Here is a 21,209-nt window from a genome sequence, read left to right on the forward strand (position 1 = left end):
CGGGAGGGGGGGGCGGTGCCGCGCGTGACGCCACTCCCGCCCGGACCAATGGGGGCGCCGCGCGGCGCGCGGGGGCGGGGCCAGCAGTGGCGGGCGGTGATGTCAGGGCGCGCCGCGGCGCGGGCGCGGGAGCGGAGCGGAGCCGGCGGCGGGTGCGGGACGGGCACCGGGGGGCCGGGGGGACCGGGGGCACCGGGCGGGCCGGGGGACGCGGCACGGGGCAGTCCCGGCCCGGAGGGCTGAGCGCCGGGCTGGGCAGCGCTCCCCGGGGCCGCCGCCGCTCCCCGGTTTTGGTAACCGGGGGCTGCTCGTCCCCGCTGCCCGGCGGTGCGCGGGGTTCTGCCGGGGCTGCGGCGGCCGGGCCGGGCCGGGCGGGGAGCTGCGGGCCGTGCCCGTTGTCCCCGGGGGGATTTCGGCCCCTGGCACCGCATCGCGGCCCCCCCCCGGTGCCTACCGGGGCTGCGAGAGGAGGCCCGGGCAGCGGCGCGGCTGCCGACGTGTCGTGCGCTGACCGGGGCGGTGTGCGCGGAGCCGCAGAGCCCAGCAGAGCGGTTTTTTTCCCTGTGTTTCAGGTGACAGACGGGCTAATGCAGAGGGATGTTAGCTCCGAGGCCGTCCCGGTGCCAGCTCCTGCCCCGCAGCCTGCTCGGCGCGGTAACCCTAACTGGGGGCTCGCTGTTACTTTAAATACGAGCTCCTCTCGCCTCGCGCTGTAAGGTGAGAAATCCTGCTGGAAGAGGAGGGCGGCTGCGACACTTGGCGCTTGCTGGGTTTGCTGCCTGTTCTGGCAGCGAGCGCAGAACGGGCTGAAACGGAGCAGAGGCCCCCAGGAGCCTCCAGACTCAAGTTCTGCAGAGGAAAACTAACAGAGCCCCGGCAGCAGGAAGAGCTCTTCTGGACTGGGGGAACCTCAGCTCTGAAAGCCAGTCCCTCTTGTATCTGCCCTCTGGTTCCTTTAAGCTTCCATTTTCTTCAGGGGTCTTTATTTCATCGGTTTTCCTCTCTGCCTTGTGTGCCCCGTCACAGCAGTCTGCTGGAAGAAGGCCTGGAGAAGGACGCGCTAAAGGGTCACGCGTCGAGGAAGAGGAGCCTGGATCCCACCTCGGTGGCTGCTGCCCCGCGCAGTGCTGGAGGGAAGGGGCCCTGCAGTGAGCCTGCTGTAGCTCCCAGCTCCTCCTGCGCTCTCTGCTAGCTCTGTTGTTGGTGTCCCCGTTCCTGGACTCTGCTTGATGGGGATCTCTGCTGCGGGAGCAGTCTCTGCACTCAAAGGCGGGCGAGCAGGGATAGCAGAGGTGGCCTCTAGATGCTGGAAGGGCCATTTGTGTAAGGCCCTGGCCGAAGATCTCTCCTGGAGCAGCTGCTGGCTGTAGGCCCACCGAGCCGAGGTCAGGAGAGCCTCCCTGCAGGATGTCTTCCAAGCCGGAGCAGAAGGAGACCCACCAGGCCAACGGGGCCGTGCTCCCCACGGTGCCCATGAACTGCCTTGCCAGTCCAGACCGAGGGCAGCTGGTGGAGCCCTCGGATTTCCTGGGACCTGACGGTGTCGGGGTGGAAGTGGTGGTGCTGGAGTCCCGCGCCAACGCTAAAGGGGTGCGAGAAGAAGACGCCCTGCTGGAAAACGGCAGCCAGAGCAACGAAAGCGATGACACCAGCACAGACAGAGGTCCTGAGCCAGCCTCGCCACTCAAGGAGACCTCGTTTTCCATCGGGCTGCAAGTCCTCTTTCCGTTCCTCCTGGCAGGCTTTGGGACAGTTGCTGCTGGAATGGTGCTGGACATCGTGCAGGTAGGACGGGTGCCTCCCTGGTACGATGCTGGGCTCCGAGTCCCATCGCTATAGACCACAGCTCGCTCCCGAGCCAGGGGATACTCAAATGCCAGGGCTAATGTGGCAGCTCCAAGGGGAAGCAGCGCATTTCCTTGTGTGCTGGTTGGGATAGGAGGGGATCTTGGTGGTGTCTGGAGCGAGGGGAGGAGGGGCTGCGGGGACCCCTGCACTACTGCTGCCCTGCTCCAGCTCGGAGGAGGTCACAGAAGTGCAGCCAGATCCCCTGCCTGGAACTGAGACTGCTCCACGCATCGCTGCTGGGAACGAAGCGGTCATCGTCCCCTGGCGGTGCCCGTGGGCGTCCCAGCGCTGGTGGCTGGCTCTGCACGTCCCCTTTCCCCTCACTGCAATGTTTGCTGTACTGTTCCAGCACGCGGGGCTGGTGCCAGCCAGGTCAACGATTCCCCTGCTGCAGCGTGTGCAGGGTGCTCTGAGGGCTGGCTGGGCAGCCCCTGCTCTGCCTCCTCGTGGGCTCGAGGCAGTTGTGCCATCGGGATTATTTATTCTTCCTGAGAGCTGCGTGGAGCTGATCTTTGGGAAGGGCTGGCCAGGGAACTGGCTGTTACCTCTGGCTGAAAGCTGTGGGGTTATCAGGCAGATCTCTCAGGTCTTTCGAGGTGGGTGGCACTATGGGAACCACACAGCTGGCTTAGGTTTGGGTTAGAAACGTGACTGAGCAGGCTGGCTCCTGTGCTGTCTCTAGCAGTGGTTTCCCAAGCAGGGGTCTCCGGCAGCCGATGGGCCCTCAGCCCCTTCTGCCTTGCCCCGAGGGACAGGCAGGGCACAGCTCCTTGTCTCGAGGCCCAGCCAAAGCAGTGAGGCAGCTCTCGATTGTGCAGTGTGGCTTTCTGGAACTGTTTGGATAGAGGCAGACAAGTTGGAGCTGTCATCAGCCAAAAACGCTCTGCTTGCTGCTCCCCCGTTCACCTGCGTGCCGTAAGCAAGCCCCTGCAGTGGGGCTCTGACAGCAGCCACTCGCCCGTGCTGCTGGCAGCGAGTATCATCTGCAGCCGAGCTGTGCCCCTGGGGCTCTGGGCATCCCTCTGTAAGCACGGGTGGTCGGGCAGACGTTTATTTTCCTTTATTGCCCCCGTTGGCTCTTCCCTGCGTGCCTGTGAGCACGCTGCTCATCCTTCTGGTTTCTCTTGATGCAACCTATTGAGAGAGTTGTGAGGTTTGAGCTGTGACTCAAAACAGGAAGGGCTGGCTGGGCTAAACTAATCCAGGGGAGAGACAGATTTACTGGAATAACTTTCTGAAAGGCGTTTCAAACGGGGTTCCCTCTGCAAGCTCCCCATAAACTCCTGTGTGGCTCTTCTGGTGGTTTGTACCCAGCCTGGAGTCCGTCCTGGAGAGGGAACAGCCCTCCTGGCTGGGGAGGAGAGGGGCAGGGGTGGGATGCGGTGGCGCACTGCTGTGTTCTCTATTCATGGCCATTAGAAATAAAGCTTCATAATTCCTCTGTTCCACAGCAGCTCAGCATGTGGCTCTGCAGCGTGTCCTGCCAACTCCTTTAACTCCCTTTAGCCTTGGGATTAAATGAGGCATCTAAATGCCAGGGGGGAACAGGGGGAAGGGAAGCGTGTGGTCTCAGCTTGCCTGCCTGCAGAGTTTGGGGAGCTGCTCTCAGTGAGGGGCTCCCCAGAGCTCAGAGCCTTGGGTGAAAGGAGGGAGGCGCGGGGAGCAAGGAGCTGGGACAGCGAGGAGTTGGACGTAGCCATGGATTGGGATGGAGGGAGAGCTCCATACCCTTAATTTCCTCTGCTTTAGACAAGCAGACTAATCAGCCAGCTGTAATTAGCCTCCCCAGCGTGAAACCTGGCCTTTGGCCATACTGAGCCGTTGATGTGTCCCGGGGAATTTGCCTCTGCTCCCTCTGGGATTGGAGACCTCCGGGCTGGTGACATCCAAGCGTGCCACCTGCCTGCTGTGCAGGGCAGAGCGCTGCTGGCATGCTCCCCTCTCCCAGCAGAGCCCTGGTGGTTGTTTTCCAGCCTTTGCCTGCTCCCTGGAGATGCTTTGGCTGGTACTGAGCGTGCAGGAGGGGGGCTGCTCGCCTCCCCTGCTCGGCCACCTCTGGCGGTGGCGTCCCCTGGGGCCAGCAGGGGATGCTGACCGTGGGCTCCCGGCCCCTTCCTCCTCTGCCCAGCTGTGGCTTCCCATCCTCCCTGCCTCCGCCGCTGTCCTCCTAGGCAGAAGGCTGCTTCCTCAGACCTGTGGCAGCTCGCTGCAACCCCGCTGAAGGCTGTGGTCGAGCTGCCCCGGTGCCAGGCCTGGAGGAGCCTTGCAGGGCTTCTCACCAGCCTCTCTTGGCCTCTCCTCGCTTCCTCCCCAGGGCGCACGGGGCTCTGGTTCTCCTGCTCTCCTCTTTGGGGTGTGACGGCTTTCTGAGCGTTTGCAGGAGAGGAACACAGCGTGCAGAGCTGCCACGGCAGCGATTGCTCCAACCTGCTGCCTCCCCGGCACTTCCTTCCCCTCCGAGCTGTCCTGAATCACCCTCCTGCTGCGGCCGCGCTGCGCCACGGGGGCTGAGAAGCAGCTGTTGGCCTGGAAGTACCGGAGCCTGCAGGTGTGAAGCCTCTGAAACTCAGTGAGCCTGGAGGAAACGGCAAAACACCACCTGGGGCTGGGTGGTTCTTCCAGAAGCTGTGACAAGCCGGGGTCTGGTCTCCCGGTGGCTCTGGTGCTGGGGGACACCGGCTGAGCAGCTGGAGGTGCAGAGAGTTGACCGTGGTGGCTTGCAGCCTCTGCTCCCTCTTTCCGTGCTCCTCAGAGAAGGCTGCTATGGGGGGAGTCAACTTAATCTGATATTTCCCCTTCTCTTTCCCATTTTTGTCTTCCCCATGCACTGTAGTTCTCCCCCTATCCATGGGCACTGGTTTCTGCAGGGAGCTTTGTGCTCGGCAGGAGCCCTCGGAGCGGCACGAAGTGCCCGCAGCCCGGCGTTGTATAACATCTGATCTTAAAAAAGTTGGCAGGAGCCCACAGGTCCTGCTCTTTGCAGTGAGCGAGCTGCTGATGTCTGCAGAAATCCTCTTGTTTTCCCTCCCCGAAGATGGCTGCTGCTTTTTTTTTTCCCTTTCTGCAGGAACACCCCTGTCTTGCCTGGGGAGCCGCTCTAGCAGGCTCCGGTTACAGCAGCTTCTGGCAGCAGCTCGCAGCTCAGCCTCCCGGAAAGGTTAACGCACAAATCCCGTGTTGGGACGAGGTGCAGGAGGGCTGTGGACACGTGCTGGCTGTCTCCTGGGTCTGCCTCTGCGATATCTCTGCAGGAAGGAGCCAGGAAGCTTTCGCACGGCGCTTCCAGGCTGCGGGCGGGCTGCTGACAGCGTTCCCTTCGCTCCGTGCCTCTGGTGACACTGCGAAGGGAAGTTGTAGCGAAGGATTCATCGGGACGAGCAGCAAAATAACCGTGGTGCCTGCCAGGCCTGCCTAAAAATAGAGCCTGAGAGCAGAGCTCGGCTGTTCCTAGGTGTGACCTTAAAGGAAGCGCAGCCTGACGCGCTGCTGTGTCGAAGGAAATATTTCAGACTGATTTTCCTCCTGCCCTGCTCGGCACCAGATGCTGAAATGAGGCATCTCTGCACTGCCTGGTCAGGTAGCCGTGCTGAGCCTCAGCCTTTCGAAGCACCTCTGGCTGTAGTGAGGGCTCCCAGGCCCACTGTGTGCAAGGTGTTTGGGGCAGGGGCTGTGGGGTTCCCTTAGGCTCTGCCCGTCTCAGCAGCTGGGCAGGATTTTGTCCGTGCACCTGGGGGCTGCAGAGTGTTGTCAGCTTGTCCTACAGGCTGTCGGCAGCTTTACGGGGATTTTTATTGAGTGGAAGGCCGTTTTTTAGGGAAAATGGTCCCAGTTCATCCCTCTCAAGCGCTTCCCTGCCTCCTGTGATCGTGCTGCTCTCTCAAATGGTTCTCCCCATGAGTGCAGCTTGGACGTGGTATTGCCAAAAACCACGCGCAGGAAACTGGGCTTTGTTGGCTCTTGCTGTCCCGGTGCTGATGGCAAGCATCACAAAGGGTGGAAAAATAAACCAAAACACCCCAAGCCCTTCCCCGCGGGAAGGCATTAGTCACCAGGTAGTGACCTTTACGTGCTGTACGGTGCTGGCTGCTCGTGCTCCTCGCCCGGCCAGCACCGCGCATCCTTTGGGCGATGGAGCCAGCCGCAGGCACCATCAGCAGGGGGGAAGCAACGGGAGCCCCGACCTGCAACGTGCTCAGCGCCACCGCCAGCTGCCCGGAGCCCTTCCAGCAGCGCTGGGTTTCCTTTCAGGAGCGTGCCAGTCGGGCGGTGTGGGAAGCAGGAGCTATTTTGGACACCTTCTTGCAAAATACGCACGAAAGTAAGGCGTCAGGCAATGGCGCTTGTGCAGCTCGTGTTTTGTTTGTTTTTTTTTTTTTTTTTTTCCCTGACACTGTTGTGAGGTTTTTGGGGTGGTTTGGGGTTTTCTGGGAAGCTGGCTGCTCTCCTGTGGTGTTGCTCACCCTACAGTTACTCTGTTTTTTTCCTAAATAACCACGGCTGCCTTGATCCTAGAGGCAGGGTGGGCAGCAAGGACTGAGGGGTGCACGTGCAGGGTGAGGGAAGCAGGGACTGAGCCCTGGGGGCTGCTTCTTGGAGCTGGCAGCATCAGGGAGCAGCGGTGCCGTGCTCGGCGAGGTATCCACAAGATGAATGTGTGGGGAATGACTCTGGGCTGAGACTGACCAAACTTCGGGGCTTGATTGAATCAAACTTTGGGGCTTGATTCTGTCAAAAACTGTGTGTATTGGGCAAAGCCTGCGCGTCGCCCCCTGGTTTGGCTCCTGCGTACGTAAGTGGTTTGTCAGTGGGGAAGCTTCAGGGGATTTTGTAACTGAAGGCTGCAGGCTGAGATCCTGTTTTTAAGCTCAACAGGAACATGTGTTTGCTACTACACAAATGTCAGGAACAGTAAAATCGCTGGAAAGCGCGATACCAGAGCTGGAAGCTCGGGGCAGGGGCAGCGGAGCAGGTGCCAACCAACCAAGAGCAGAGGTTTCAAACACCTGTGGTTATTTTGTTGTCTTTTTTTAATCTTGCAGCACTGGGACGTCTTCAAGTATGTGACAGAGGTGTTCATCTTGGTGCCTGCGCTGCTGGGCCTGAAGGGGAACCTGGAGATGACTCTGGCATCTCGCCTGTCGACTGCGGTGAGTACCCAGGGGACGCCCGGTGCGGGGGGAGGCAGGTGGGTGGGCCAACAGAAGTCTCTCTGCGCGTGGGGAGCAACCACACAAACCAGAGGCTGGAGTTTACCTTCCTAGCCAGGTGTTCCCGTCCCATTTGATCAGATTTAAAGGCTCAGTAGTCCCTAAGCTTTGCTGACAGGTCGCTTCCTCGTCAGGGCTGCTCGTGAGCCTGGAGGCTTTGGCAGCTCAGGATCCGCAGTGCTTGGCCCTGCCGTTGTTCACAAGGAAGCTGGGTGCAGGCACGCGCCCAGAGCAGGCCAGAACGCGCCAGGTTCAGCAGGGCTGGCAGATCAGAGAGCCTGGGGAGAGCTGTATGGGTGAGGCTGAAACGGAGGGGACCTGGCAGGGGCAGCAGGTGGATGGACAGCCTCTCCAGGACGATGAGAGGCACGGCGGGGCGTTTCTCTTGCTGGAATTCAGTCCGATTCCTGTGGAACAGTGGGCTCCCTGTGAGAAACGGGGACAAGCTCTCTCAGCTCCTCAGAGTGCTGTGGTAGTCCAGCAGTAAATGAACTGCTTTGTGTTTAGCTGCTGCTATAACGCAGCAGTTCCTCCGAAGCTGAGCAGCGCTGGCATCCTCTCCTAACAGGCACAGTAACGCTCCTGCCTTCTGTAAAGCATCTCCTGCTTGAACACAGCAGCCTGATGTTTCTGTGCTTCCCGAGGTGAGAGTACAGCGTTGTGTCTTCCATCTCCAAGGTGTTAGCAACCTGCTGCCAAGATTTCAACTCTGCTGGGCTTGCCCTTGGCATTGCAGAGGAGCTGGCCTGCCGTGGCCTGAGAGAGCTGCTCAGGGAGCATTCCCCAAGGAACAGGGCTGGAGAACTGTCTGGATGGATGACAGCAGCAAGCAGAGAGCTGCCTCTTCGCATGCTCCCTTCTCAGCCTTCCCCTTCTGGTTGCTGCAGGAGAGAGCACAGCAGTGTTGGAAAGGTTTCTGTATATTGATTGTTCTGAATCTTTCCTCCATCTCGGTGTGGTGATGCCAGCTGTGGCCCTTTGCTCTCCAGCAGCCCGGTGGCAGTGGGCATTGTGTTCTGCTCAGCGCTGCTTCCCGGCCTGGAGCGCTCTGCCCTCCCGGCTCTGTGTGGGGTTGTCCCTGCAGTCCCTGAAGGCAAAGAGCTCTTGGCCTGGCCCCAGCATCCCCAGCCCCCGCCTGCTGACTTGTGCTGTGGGGACCACCTGGGAGCCAGCCCATGGTCTCTGGAGGTGCTGGGCTGCCTGGGAGGCTCTGGCTGCTCCCCCTCGGTGCTGGTCTCCTCCCTCCAGGTGCTGCCGGGCAGCACAAAGCTGCTGTGCTCCTGTGCCAGGGCTCGCAGCGACGGAGGCTGAGCGCTGCAGCTTGTGGCAGGCTGAGCTTTGTTTGCCCCTTCGTTCTGGGAAACAAATGCCTTTGTTTTAGTTGTTCCCTATTGTTCAGATCATGTCAGGATCCTCGCTGACCCAGACACAGGCCGTTCTCCCTCTTGGCCTTGGCTTTGGCCAGCTTTCTGAGCACGGGCTTATCAGGGTGAGTGCTCAGCTCTCCTGGGACAGCAGTGCTCCTCTGGCCGTGGCTTTCTCCATCTTATTCCCTTTTGGGGCTGGCACAGAGGAACTCGGGGCAGCTCTGCAGGGCAGTGAGCCTATCCTGGCTGCACAGCAAGTCAGAGGAATGCAGCAGGGTCATCAGGAAACTGGCACAGAGAGCACCCGGCTCGACTGCCTGCCCAGGCTTCATCCTCTGCTCTCCTCAGCCCCGGCAGTAAAGGAGGCTTTGCCTCTGTATCGATCTTGTAGCCTCACATGCTACCTCCTTGTATGTGTGCGGTGGGACAGGGCAATCTCTCTGGTTTTCCTTTTTTCCTTGGCACGGGGGGATCCACGTGCAGGTGTGCGGAGCGGGCTCTGCTCTGAGCAGCACTTTACGGTGGCCTCGTGCTCTCGCTGCAGGAAAGCATCTGGAAGGGCTTCTCAGGCTGTGGGTTTCCAATTAGGGCTGCATTAAGGCACCTCAGAAGCTCCTTTCACAGTTCAGAAGCAAAAGTCTCCTATTAGTTAGGGGATTAAGATCCTGTTGCCAGTGACTACAGTTAGGTTATGTTAATCCCAGCCTAATTGCCATGTGGCAGGAATGCTGAGGTCAGGCTTCATATGGAGCTCAAATTCCTTGCTGGATGTACTCAGTGCTACTCTACAGTCAACTTCTTGTTGTTTTGGTGTTGTTTTTTTTCTCGTTCCTTCTTTCTCTCCACTAAACTGACCGGAACCCACCTAGAGCTGGGTGCATCTCAGTGCTGGTAAGCATGGATCAGGTGCACGTGTGGCAAGGAGAGCATGAGGACTGGCTGCTCACAAGCTGCTTTTTTTGCAGAGAGCAGAAAAGAAAGCTGAGAGGCAGGAATTGCTGCTCTGTCACTTAGCAGAAGTTTGACACTGCCATGCAAATGCCCCTTGAGATTTCTTGGGCCTCTCCCTTATGATTTCATAGTGACAAGCTCATTTCCTCTTCTTGTTCATCAGCTGCTTCTGCAAGGTTGGATACAGGTCTGTACTCTCTGCCTGTTCTTCCCAGCTTCTATAAGAACCTGGAAGGTGCTGGGGAGAACAGAACTCCTGTGTTCTGCAGTGATTCTGCTGGGTTGGTCGTTTTTTTTTTTTGTTTGTTTTGCTTTGTTTTTGGCTTGTAGGCCAAGAAATTAAAGCTTTTCCGTCTGTTCTGCTTATTCTGATTAGCATCTCCTGTAGTGATGCCAGATGACCCGTGTGCCATGGCTGCTTCCTGCTACTCAGTAGGTCTCCACGTGGCACTAGCCTTGTTTACTCAACTTTTATCCCCAACAGGAGATCCTGCTGCCAGCTCCCCCTGCCCACGTGGTGCTCCTCTGGCCTTGCTCCGTATGGGAGCTGGGGGCACTCAGATAGCTGAGCTGGGAGTCGCTGCACCCCAGGTTCCCTCCTGGCTGCCTGACCCGAGGGGCACCATGACCCAGCTGGGCCCCAGCCAGGCTTGGCTTGATCACCCCTGAAGTGAATTCAGTGGGTAAATAAGCAGCAGTGTGTGTTCCTGCAGGAGGGCAAAGTGTATCACGTTGCTTTTGCAAGATTTTCATCAGAAGCTCTATTGAATTCTTCTGAATTGCTCTCCCATAAGGGGTGAGGATTTGAGGCAGTTGTTCTCAGCTGCTCCTGGCACAGACCTCTACAGACAGAAGGCAGGAATCGGACAGTTATCAAGTGCAGAATTCCATCACCATCAGTCTTTTATATCCTTAATGATGTCGTCATGTCTTCTTGCAGGCTAATATTGGCCAAATGGATACACCCAAAGAGCTCTGGAAGATGATAACAGGGAACATGGCGCTGATACAGGTAAGGGAATGTGAAAGGAGGAAAAGTGGGAATAGTGGCAGCTGGTGTAAGCACAACTAGGACACGTGTCAGAAGGCTTAAATGCCTCGGCTTCGGTATTGACTGTCAATATTGCACATCTAGTGGGGAGGCAAACAGCACTTTCATGTCCCACAGTCACCGAACCATGGCAGTTTGCCCTGGGGGTGAAACTTGGCATTTCCCTGCTGAGTGCTAATCTACCTGAGATGTGCTAATCGACCCTAGGTGGTGCTTCTTTGTCTTTGCCCCAGGACCATTTTTCCCACTAGTTGCCTTGGTGACTGGTTTTTATTTTCAGGTTCAGGCTACCGTGGTTGGCTTCCTGGCCTCAATCGCAGCAGTGATATTTGGATGGATCCCAGATGGGCACTTCAGCCTCGACCATGCTGTGCTGCTTTGTGCCAGCAGCGTGGCTACTGCCTTCATTGCTTCTCTTGTTCTGGGTAAGAGGCAGATCCTGTACACCCTCCATGCACCTCTTCCTCAAATGCTGAGCTCTCCTTACCATCATCCTGTTTTCTTCCTCTTTTTCACTCTAGGTATGATCATGATTGGGGTCATCATTGGATCCAGGAAGATGGGAATCAATCCCGATAATGTAGCCACACCAATTGCTGCCAGCCTAGGGGATCTCATCACCCTAGCTCTGCTTTCAGGAATCAGCTGGGGCTTGTACAAAGAGCTGGGTGAGGAGCAACAAAAGGCTTTTGTGTCTCCCTGGTCCTTCCATGTGCTGCAGCATCTCCCTTGCAATTCCCCCCGTTCCTGTTCCTTTACCCTTACGGTTCTCGGGGTGTGTAGGGTGCCTGGCCTGGAAGCTATCCCAGTTAGCAAAACCTAGTCAGAACTGGTAAGGGGAGGAATTGGACCTTCTTACTGTCTTGTAGCTGCAGACAGTCTTGGCAGTGATCTGCATACATCCTCCTTACCAGGTAAAGTGTTAAGAGAAAGGCCGCCTCCTTCCAAGCACCAGGGGCTTGATCATGGCTGAAGTAGTGGGGGAAGGCAGCTCTGGAGGGGATCCTTTGTACTGTCAGCACCAGCTGGGGGTCCTCAGTGCGGAGCTGCAGCTGCATGCTCCAGACTTCCTCCTCCCTCCCCTCCACCTTCCTTCCCCGGCGGCTGGGATGCGGAGGATGTGACTCAGCCAGGTTCAGTCAAAGGTGAAGCAATGCTGGGAGGTCCAGCTTGGGAATGGGAAGTGGAAATGAGCAATTAGGAAACTGAAGAGGTCTCACTCGAAGCTGTTGATAAAGCCCCTGAGGGTGCATCAGAAGAAGGAAATGCCAGGTCGTGTGGAACCGAGGCTGGCCTGGTCTAGTTTGTGTGTGTCTGACTGGTAGGCTGCAGGCAGGGCTGATGAGCTCAGCTGAATTGGTGGAGAAACATGTCACTGACCTGCTGCCTCTGCGTATTTCCCCTGTCAGAGAGCAAGGCATACGTGAATCCTCTGGTGTGCGCCTTCTTCATAGCTCTGCTGCCCATCTGGATCATCATTGCCAAGAAGAACGCGGCGACGCGGGAGGTGCTGTACTCTGGCTGGGAGCCTGTCATCATCGCGATGGCAATTAGCAGGTAGGGGGCATGGAAGGGTTCTCCTCCCCCAGACGTAGGCAGATAACGCGCCCTTTCCCCCAGCCCTTTCAGCCTGTCCGCCCTTGATGGATTCTAAAAGAAGAGAGCCAAACCTCTCCTACTTCTCCAGTTTGCTCTGCCAGGAAACACCAAATGACCTCCACGTTCTGTGTTTTCCAGACAGAGCCACTGGGAGCTAGGCCCAGAGGCACAGGAGCGATTGAGCACCTGACTGCTGGAAACCAAGGCCTCAGCCACGTGCCTGCTGCTGCACAGGGGGACTCTGGCATGGCCACAGAGTAGAAACGGATCCCATTTAGCAGTCCTCCTCACAGGAGCCCTATTTGCCCTCTGAAAAGCACGTTTGCTTTTGATTAATGTGTAGGAGTAAACCATATGTTGGGGGATTTAGTCTGACTTTTTGCAGCAATGAGTGAAGATTCTTCTAAAACTTCTCTGTTAGAAAATACTGAGGTCAAAAATCATGTGCAACAAGCACAACTGGGGGTGTGTGTGAGGTGGGTTCATCGCCCTTGGGTGCACAAACTGCAGCAGAGAGAACCTGCAGTGCTTTGTGAGCTACTGTAGTGAGATTTCAGCACCGACCTCTTCCATCTTCCCTTTGCAGTGTTGGCGGTTTAATTTTGGACAGAACAGTCTCAGATCCAAACTTTGCTGGGATGGCTGTCTTCACACCAGTTATTAATGGTGAGTTTCTTTCCACTCTGGTACTGCAGCTTTTGGAGATCTGGGCAAACAGTGAGTTTGGCCTCTGAGCCTCGTTTCGGGTAGTTCAGAGACTAATTCTCTGGGATCACCAGTGAGATACAGTGCTTAGACCCAAGCTTTACAGCAGCATGGCTCCCCCTGGTGCCAGCCTTTCACCAGAGGCCTGGGAAGCTGTTGTCTAAAAGATAAGCTTTCTAGATCTGGGGCCCAACAAGAACTGTCTTCATTTCTTGGTTCCTCCTGCCTGATGGAAGACCCCTGTTCCAGTATGTGTGCCTTGCAGTCACCTTGTGACATAAAGACTTGACTTTGCAACTCAGAGTCAGGAAATTTAGTTTCTTCTGGTATGAAGCTTTGACTTCCTTTCTGCCTAATGAACCAAGAGAACTCCATTGTGTGATAGTTTTCAGACTTGCAATAAATGGAGTTAGTCCTGTGGCAGTGCATCTCGTGCCAGTGGGTTCCAGTTCTGTTACATCTCACACAAAAAACAGTAGCTTTAAACTTCCTGTGTCTGTTTTGGTGGCTGACTTGTCCTTTTGTTGTTGTTTCGTGTATTTCTTTCAATAAAAGCTGCAGTAATAGAATTACATGCACTTTTCTAAGGGGCCTAAGGGGAAACTGTAGAACAGTGTGCTTTGTCTCAGCTCCTTACATCCTGCAAAAGTGGAATTTGGGTCAAAAATAGACTGTCTTGTGTTATTTCAGCACCTGGCAATTCCAGGTGTGCTGGCTATTGAAAATGACTTTCAAGTGGGTTTGAGATCTAATTTGGTTGCTCTCTCCTTATCTGCAGGTGTGGGTGGCAACCTGGTGGCAGTGCAGGCTAGTCGCATCTCCACTTACCTGCACATGAGTGGGATGCCTGGAGAGAGCCCCGAAACGGCCCCTCGGAAGTGTCCCAGCCCTTGCAGCACTTTCTTCAGCTCAGGTATTCAAGTTGAGGCTTGACATCTATTGAGCTCTGCCAGCAGCAGCTACTGCAAATGGCTGGCTGAACTCCTCTGTGGCAGTCACTGCAGCACTGGTAGGGGAAATGGTGGCTGAAATCTGCTCAGAGGCAGCTGTGGTCTTGGTCTTGGTCTCGTGGTCTTGGCTGGTCTTCTGGCCTGGCCTGCCCTCTAGAGACAGTCAGACCTTTAGCAAAGCTGCCGTGTGCGAGGACGTAGCCCTGCTGGATTAGGAAAACATGGTGCAGAAGTCCTATGCCCTGACTGCCTAATACCTTAAATTCCCTCCCACTAAATCTCTTCCAGATGTCTAGGACACTAAAACCTGCCTTGAGGCTGCTTGAGCATTGCAGCCCTGCTGGGCCTGTGGAGCTGCAGTTACAGAACTTTTTGCTTGCAAAGGCTTCTTCAGAGCTCCGTTACTTGGAGTGGTTGTGTAGCAGAGAAAAGCCCAGACCTGCGTGGGCAGAGCTGGTTACTCTCTGGAATCCCTGGGGAGGTTTGATACCCTCCAGCCTGGGCCCCGGCCTTCTGGTAGAGAGCTGTCCCTGCGAAGGGAGCTACGTGGTGCTCTGTTCACATGTGCCATGTCATCCATAGGGTCTGGGGAGCAGAAGGGGAAAGAGGTCTCCAAAGTTACAGTCATCCGTCAGGAAACTGGTCACCAGACGAGGTGCGGACAGAGCCCTGAGGAAGTTCAGTGTTCATGTTAAATCCTTGGCAGCTCGGTACTGAGCTGAGCAGAGTTAAGCTCTCCTACCGAGCTTGGCACTAAAAGTCCTCGAGCATCCTGATAGTTAGGTCATCGCTCAGGGTGCTGTTTTCCAGTCTAAATCTGGAGTGTAAGGATGAGCCCAGTGCGCTGGTGTCTGCTTGGGATTACAGCACGGTTGTGCTGCCTTCTCCCCTGGAGCCCAGGTAGGCTGCGGAGGTGCTGTGTGCTCCGGCTGCTTTTAATCCTGAGCTCCACCTCTGTTTCCTGACAGATGTGAACTCCCGCTCTGCCCGTGTGCTCTTTCTCCTGGTGGTGCCTGGACACTTGGTTTTCCTGTACACCATCAGCTCCATGCAAGGAGGACACACGACGCTCACCCTGATTTTCATAGTCTTCTACATGACGGCTGCACTTCTCCAGGTAAGCCGAAGCCCCTCTGGTTCTGTAACTGCTCAGGCTGGAAGGGGCCGCGGCCGTGCCATCCCTGTGGGAAGCTGTTCAGCCAGGTTGGAGTGTGTGCTGCTGTGCTCTCAGCAGCACATTCACCTCCAGGTAACAGGTCCGTGTACTGCAGAGAGCTTTGCCAAGAATACTGTTTGTCAAATGAGCTGGTATCAAGCTAAATAAATCCTTCTTTGTTGATACCTGTACGCACAATTTTTCCTTCCTCCCATTCCTGGCAAGTTTTGAATCTCTCTTTTGTCTTTCTTTTCCTTTTTAAGTCCTCTTGACAGCAGAAGGGTTCACCTCCTCTGTGTTAATCTGTTCCATAAGGTGCTTTAGCAATTTTAAAACTGCTGGTGAAGAAAACAGGATGGAGATTTTGCAGGAGCCCTGCACCTTGTGGCTTTGCCTGCCTCCCTGTGTAGGGCGGAGACCTGGCAGCTCTGCTGGCACCGGGCTCCCGGCCCCCCCCAGAAGCTGTGTGAGCCCATAGCAGTGGGGTAGTTCTGGGGGAGGCACAGAGCAGGGTGCTCCTGCTGCAGAAACGCAGCAGCTGTTTGCATGTGTTGGAGGGAAGGAAGAGATTTGGTTGGAGATGGTTGGGGAGCTTCCTGCAAAGCCCAGCTCTGCTCCCCCTGCTTGCCCCCTCTGCTTGTGGAAGCTGCGCCTGGTTTCAGTGTTCCCTAAAATCAACCCAGGCCAGCTTGAGGAAGTGAGTCAGAGCATCCATCAGCGGCGAGGGCAGAGGGCTGTCATCCAGGAGGCTAAATTTAGGCTGTGGGCTCCTGCTGGGCAGCGCTTGGGCACTCGGAGGGGGCTTCCTCTCGCAGCCGCTCTGCGAACCCGCTGCAGCGAGCAGCCTGCAGGCTGGGGCGCACCGGGGCTGCAGGGGGGCACGGTGCTGGCTGCTGGGTCCTGAGCTCTGCCATGCTCTAAGCGAGGCCCTCCCAGCCCTGGAGCCACCAGAGGCATGAGCTGAGGGCCTGTGGCCACTTCTGATGCTTGTCCCAGACCTAAAGTTTGAGGAGATCCAGTGTGGATTTCTCTTAGTGTCTTCTAGACACAGGGACAGATCTTCTCACTGCGTTGAAGCAGGTAGAACTTTGCACTCTGATGGTTTCTGCTGCTGGGAAGTTGCTCTTTTATTCCTGGAATTCAGATATTGCTGTCCTTTCCCAAGAGAAGGTGTGCTTCTCAGTCCCCTCTTTTTGCCCCGCATCTCTTTGTGCTTTTTCTGGTTAGATCTGAAAATTGAGATGCAAAATGTAGGCTTCCTGGTATTTGGGTGTCCGAACCCTTCTACGCTAAATTTGGTGGTGACACATGAGGTTCAGAAGGATGGGGTAGGGGCTGTTAAAGAAGCAGGGAACATGCCCAGGACCCATTGAGGTTCACTAAGGATCCTCTGTGCTGTACTCCTGTTGCTTTGGGGACACAGAGTGCATCGAGTGCCTGGGCTGCAGCTCTCAGCAAGGTGCTTGGACGTGCTGCCAGCTCCACTGCTGGGGCTGAGGGCTGGCCTGCCCAGCTGGAGCAGCCCCAGCTGGAGCTCCATGGAGGGGCTGCAGGGTCTGGTTTTGTGGCTGACGTGGCTCTTTTCTTCCTGCCTCCCAGGTCCTCATTCTTCTGTATATCGCCGACTGGATGGTGCACTGGATGTGGGGCAGGGACCTCGATCCTGACAACTTCTCCATCCCCTACTTGACAGCGCTGGGGGACCTGATCGGAACTGGTCTCCTTGCTCTCAGCTTTCACATCCTCTGGCTCATCGGTGACCGGGACTCCGATGTGGGGGACTAGCTCTCCCTGCCACCCCTCCCCGTCTCACAGCTCGCCGCCTCCACCAATTTTGTTGTTTTTCTTCCACCTTCCTTTCCTTTACTTCCTCCCCCCCCCAGTCTCTCTTGAGACTTCATCTTTGATACTGGATTCTCATTATTTTCAATGGGAATTTTATGTGGTTTATATTTCAAGCCAAGTTTGTACAGAAAATAAATCTAGTTTTAGGAAGGACAAAAAAGTGTAATGAGACAATCACCAAGTGCAATTTCGTAGCTGTTGTCTGAAGCGATGTTACAGTGAAGATACCCCTCAGATCACACGTGTAGGAAGCCCGCCCTGCCCACGTCACTAGAGGTGAAGGTTGCTTTTTTGCTTCATAAGCATCTCAGATGTTGGAGGTAAGGTTCAGATTTATTTTACTGAGCGGGCACCTTCTAGCAGAGCACACTTTGTGGACGAGGGTATGCAGTTACCTCCTTTCCTCTCTGCCCTGTCACCTTCCTCCCTCCTGTTTGCTTTCTGAATCCCTCCTGTGCCTGGCCTCCAAAGCACACAGGGTTCTGGCAGAGGGATTAGTGAAGGTAGAGAGGAAGCATCCTCCGTGCCAAAATGCCCATTCCTGTGTGCCCACAAGGAAAGTGAGCGACTGCAGAGCCCGGAGATCTGGCTGTGGGCAGGCTGCTCTCTGCTGACAGATTTAAGCTCCATTTGCCAGCCATCTGGCAGCATCTGCATCTTGGAGACTGCAAACTGCTCGTGCACCAAGCTTCAGCTCCTGCTGCACGCAAACTGATGTGCTCTGTGCTTCGCCCGAAGATGCTGTGAGCTCTCCCATCCATCTTCCTCCCCTTCCTCCTGCCTGTGCTCTGCGGGAAGATCTGCCGGAACCCTGGTGGGTGCGAGCCTCTCCTTTGTGCTGGTGTGGACACTGCGATGTTCTGGCAGTCTGCACAGTTCAGTTGGCTTTTCTGTTTGGGTGGATGGAAAAATAGGTCCTATTTTGTGCATTAAGGCTTTCTTTCAGCTGCTGCGTGCTGCTGACGGGCCCGTTGCAGCTGGGAAGAAGTCACTCAGCACCTTTCCTTGCTGAGCCCAAGGCATTTCAGACTTGGGAGCACGTGAGCACTGGCCGAGCACTGTGAGCGCAGGGTTCCCTGCTCGGTTTTCCCACCTCCTTTTTGTGCCGTTCAACCGGCTGACGGCTGAGGCACCTTCTGTTGCTCTGCTTGTGCAGCCTGGAAGGACTCTTGTGCAGTAGTGAGTGAAAACCTGTTCTGGCTGCGTGACCAAGGTACTTGTAAATGATCCTCCTGAATGCTGTTGGCACTCGGTGCTTTTTACTTCTCCCATCTGGGTATAAATCAATTCAGTAAACTGAGTGCGGCTTGATGTCAGCGGGTCTTATTGACTTGGAAACTTCACTCAGTTACACCACATTTAAATGATGCACTGAAGCAGACAGCTTTATTAAACAGCCTCTAATGCATGAACATAAATTGAACGCATAACTGTGCATGGGAGCAAGCTCTTAACATCTGTCAAGGATGGGGAAAATACAGTATCCCATGGAACCTAACTTCAGTGATACCCAAAGCTTGGGGAGCTGCCAGCATCCTTTCAAACTCTAGGGAGATGCCTACAGCATTCAGCACAGCAGCACCTCGCATCCCAATCCTGAAATAACAGCAAAGCTCCTGTTTTAGTTAGCTCTGAAGGCCTGGAGCACTGCAGTCCTGCTCTGGGTGCTGCCTGTCCTGGTTACTTGCAGACCCAGGCCATAACCTGAAAGCTGCTGAATTTATTCCTGCCTGTAGGCTGCTGCTTCTCTTCTTTTGTGCTTAAGCGTGCCCCTCGCAGCAGAACACAGCTGTCCTTGCTTGGCTTCATTTCCTCCATTCAGTGAACTTCTGCATTTCTCATACAGCCCTTATTGAAACCAACACTTGTCTTCTCCTCCTGGTTTTCCATCCCAGCAGTGCTGGGCACCTCTCTGCTGGACAATGGTGCAATGTGGTGCTGGGGATGCTGAGCTTCATCCAAAATAAGGCCGGGTTGGAAGACTTGTTTGTTACTGTGGACAGCACAGGAACTAGCTGAGCTTTACAGCTCCCTGCCCGAGTGCAGACCGCTTTTCTTTCTAGATAAGGAACAATGCAGTGACAGCACGTCCCAGCCCAGAGCCCTGCTTGCAGAGTTGGTCCTTGCCCTGGAGACAAGCGTGCTGGGAAGGGAGCTCAGGGTTAGCGAGTGGGAAGCCAGTGCTGCAAAGCCCCAGGAGCAGACGTACCTAAACCAAACGCAGTCGGGCTCTTGTGCACTCTGGAGAGATTAAGAGTGGTCCCTCGGCAGAAGAATCCTTTTGTGCTTCATGTGTGAGCACAGGGTTCTCCCTTCTCTGCTGCCTTAGCTGTCTGCAGTGGTCAGCAGGCAGAGAGCTGGTCCTTGCCCCATCAGGCTGCCTGCTCTCAGACCCTAAGAAGAGCAGGCAATAGGTTTTTTTGAAAGATTCCCCTTTATTCCCCTGTCTACCTTGCTGATGCTGGGCTTGCTTTCCCCTTCTCCGTCTTTGCAGCATATTGCTTGTGGCAGCAGCTCTGAACCTCATTCTCTTCACCCTAGTGACTTGGCTTCTCACAGGTCTAATTTGGTCATGGCTCTTTTTTTTAAAAAAAAAAATAAAAAAAATCTCACACCCACGTACTGAAGTCTCAGCCCAGGGACTTGTGCAGCCCAGCAGTATCCTCTGCTGCTCATCTGATTTCTCTGCCTAATGTTGAGGAATAGATACGAGATTTCCTTCCATTAACACGTAAGCTTTTACATATATATATATATATAATATATGAAACTCTACCAGTCTTTTGTGTGTCACATCGCTATTTAGTTCCCCAAGAAAGGATTTGTGCCCGAGGAAGAATCTACTGCTCGTGGTCTCCTGTAAGATGTAGAGACCTGGAGGTGATGAAGAGCTTCTGTGCTGCTGGGACTGGTGGTGCCTGTGTAATTTAAGGTGGGGTGAACAGATCAGGGAAGAATCTAACTTAAAATTTCAGAATGTTGATGGACAAAAACTTTTCCCACCGGTTGCACTCAAACGCATGCCTACTATACAGCTGACTGCAAGTGAAAAATCCTGGTTTACTCTTTTTATTCAAGGAAAAAGACTGTCTTAATTATTTATAGTTCCTATAACTGAATTGACAGATGTCAACCTAACTGATAAATTATATTTCGTTAAATAAAGATGACATTTATTTATGTGCACTGTGGTGTCTTTCCTAAAGCCTCTTTGCAAGGTTAAAAGTTTCCCTTGTGTTTTGCAGCTTGTTCGTGCTTATTGTTCATGCTTATATGTGTATAGATGTTCTTGCGTCATTCGGTCAGGAACCTCGCAGGGATCGGCTGCAGCGGGGGCTTCTTGAGAAAGAACTGCTTCACGGTGAGGGTGACAGAGCATTGGAACAGGCTGCCTAGGGAGGTTGTGGAGTCTCCTTCTCTGGAGATATTCAAGGCCTGTCTGGACGCCTACCTGGGCAGCCTGCTCTGAGGAGGGGACCAGGACTGGGGACCAGGACCCATCAACATCTGCGACTTGTCAACCAAAAATCTAGAAAAAAATACCTGGACTCACTCAGATGGGAAAACGAAACATTCAATTAACTGACAGATAAATTCTTCCTAAAATTTGAGATGTTAATTCTCTGTTCATTCAACTAAAGTAAATATGTAAGGAAATGCCAGTGTTTGCAGATGCTGTGTCAGCAGGATCTCCAGCTTCTTGTTTTGATTTGGTCCAGTCTGCGCTGGGACCAAACTGGACGTCCCTCCGTTCAACAGTCCTCACTGGAATCTGTTCCACTGTACAGTGTTTTGTTTCAGAAAGCTTAAATATATTATTTTGAAGTGAATAGGTTCCAAAACACAATGAAAACATCACTATTTAATACAAAATATCTATTCCCAGTTTTAATTTTCATTCTGTTATAAATTAACGGAAAGTGCCTCGCTGCTCGTATTTACCTGTTCTTTACCCTAAAACTTCAGCTCATGAGGAATGTGCAAGTAGTGCCTCATCTGCAATACCTTTTGATGTATTTATTTTGATGTAAACCTTACTGGGATGAGCACTCAAGGCATATCAGAAGGTATTCATGAATCTGTAACACCAAATCTGTAAAATTTATCTAAATATTCCATGCCGGTGGTGGATTTCTTGGTCCTTTCGGTTTTGAAAATCGACTTGCAAAGCCTGGAAAGAAATTATGTATTGTTTTTTGTTGTTGTTTTTTGTTTTGCTTTTTTGATAGTGCAAATTCAGTATGTTATAGATGTTGATCACGTAATTCCCTAAAATAATATGGTATTTGAAAATACTTGCAATTTCAGCTTTCCCAAAATTTAAGATACAGTCAACCTGAAGCAACAGCCTGTAGTTGTAAGTCAATTGGTGCAAAAACTATACGAATACAGCCTATCATTGTACATATCCAAGAATATAACTAGATTTTATGCCTAGTCTGACAGAAGACTTCTCTAAAGTAAAAAAATTTAAAATGGAAAACAGTGTTTCTCCTCCACCGTATTATACAACATTAGACAGCAGCCCAA

The 21,209-nt window shown here is 54.3% G+C and overlaps 2 protein-coding genes across 2 annotated transcripts in view; one reads left to right on the top strand and one right to left on the bottom strand.

Moving 5' to 3' along the window:
- On the top strand, positions 1-19,865 carry SLC41A1 (solute carrier family 41 member 1). Its single transcript, XM_068659765.1, has 11 exons — positions 1-152; positions 573-1,785; positions 6,888-6,995; positions 10,314-10,385; positions 10,705-10,849; positions 10,946-11,092; positions 11,834-11,981; positions 12,610-12,689; positions 13,507-13,641; positions 14,647-14,795; positions 16,434-19,865. The coding sequence occupies exons 2-11, from the start codon at positions 1,408-1,410 to the stop codon at positions 16,617-16,619; spliced, it is 1,548 nt and encodes a 515-aa protein (XP_068515866.1). The 5' UTR covers positions 1-152; positions 573-1,407; the 3' UTR covers positions 16,620-19,865.
- The window catches only part of PTPN22 (protein tyrosine phosphatase non-receptor type 22), a 20,662-nt gene continuing 18,723 nt past the window's right edge, over positions 19,271-21,209 (bottom strand). The window contains exon 21 of the mRNA XM_068659754.1: positions 19,271-20,850. Coding sequence (XP_068515855.1) covers positions 20,786-20,850 — 65 coding nt within the window. The 3' untranslated portion in view covers positions 19,271-20,785. The remainder of the gene's footprint in view (positions 20,851-21,209) is intronic.

This window comes from Anas acuta, chromosome 24 (assembly GCF_963932015.1).
Source record: "Anas acuta chromosome 24, bAnaAcu1.1, whole genome shotgun sequence".
In the NCBI taxonomy this organism is placed as follows: Eukaryota; Metazoa; Chordata; class Aves; order Anseriformes; family Anatidae; genus Anas; species Anas acuta.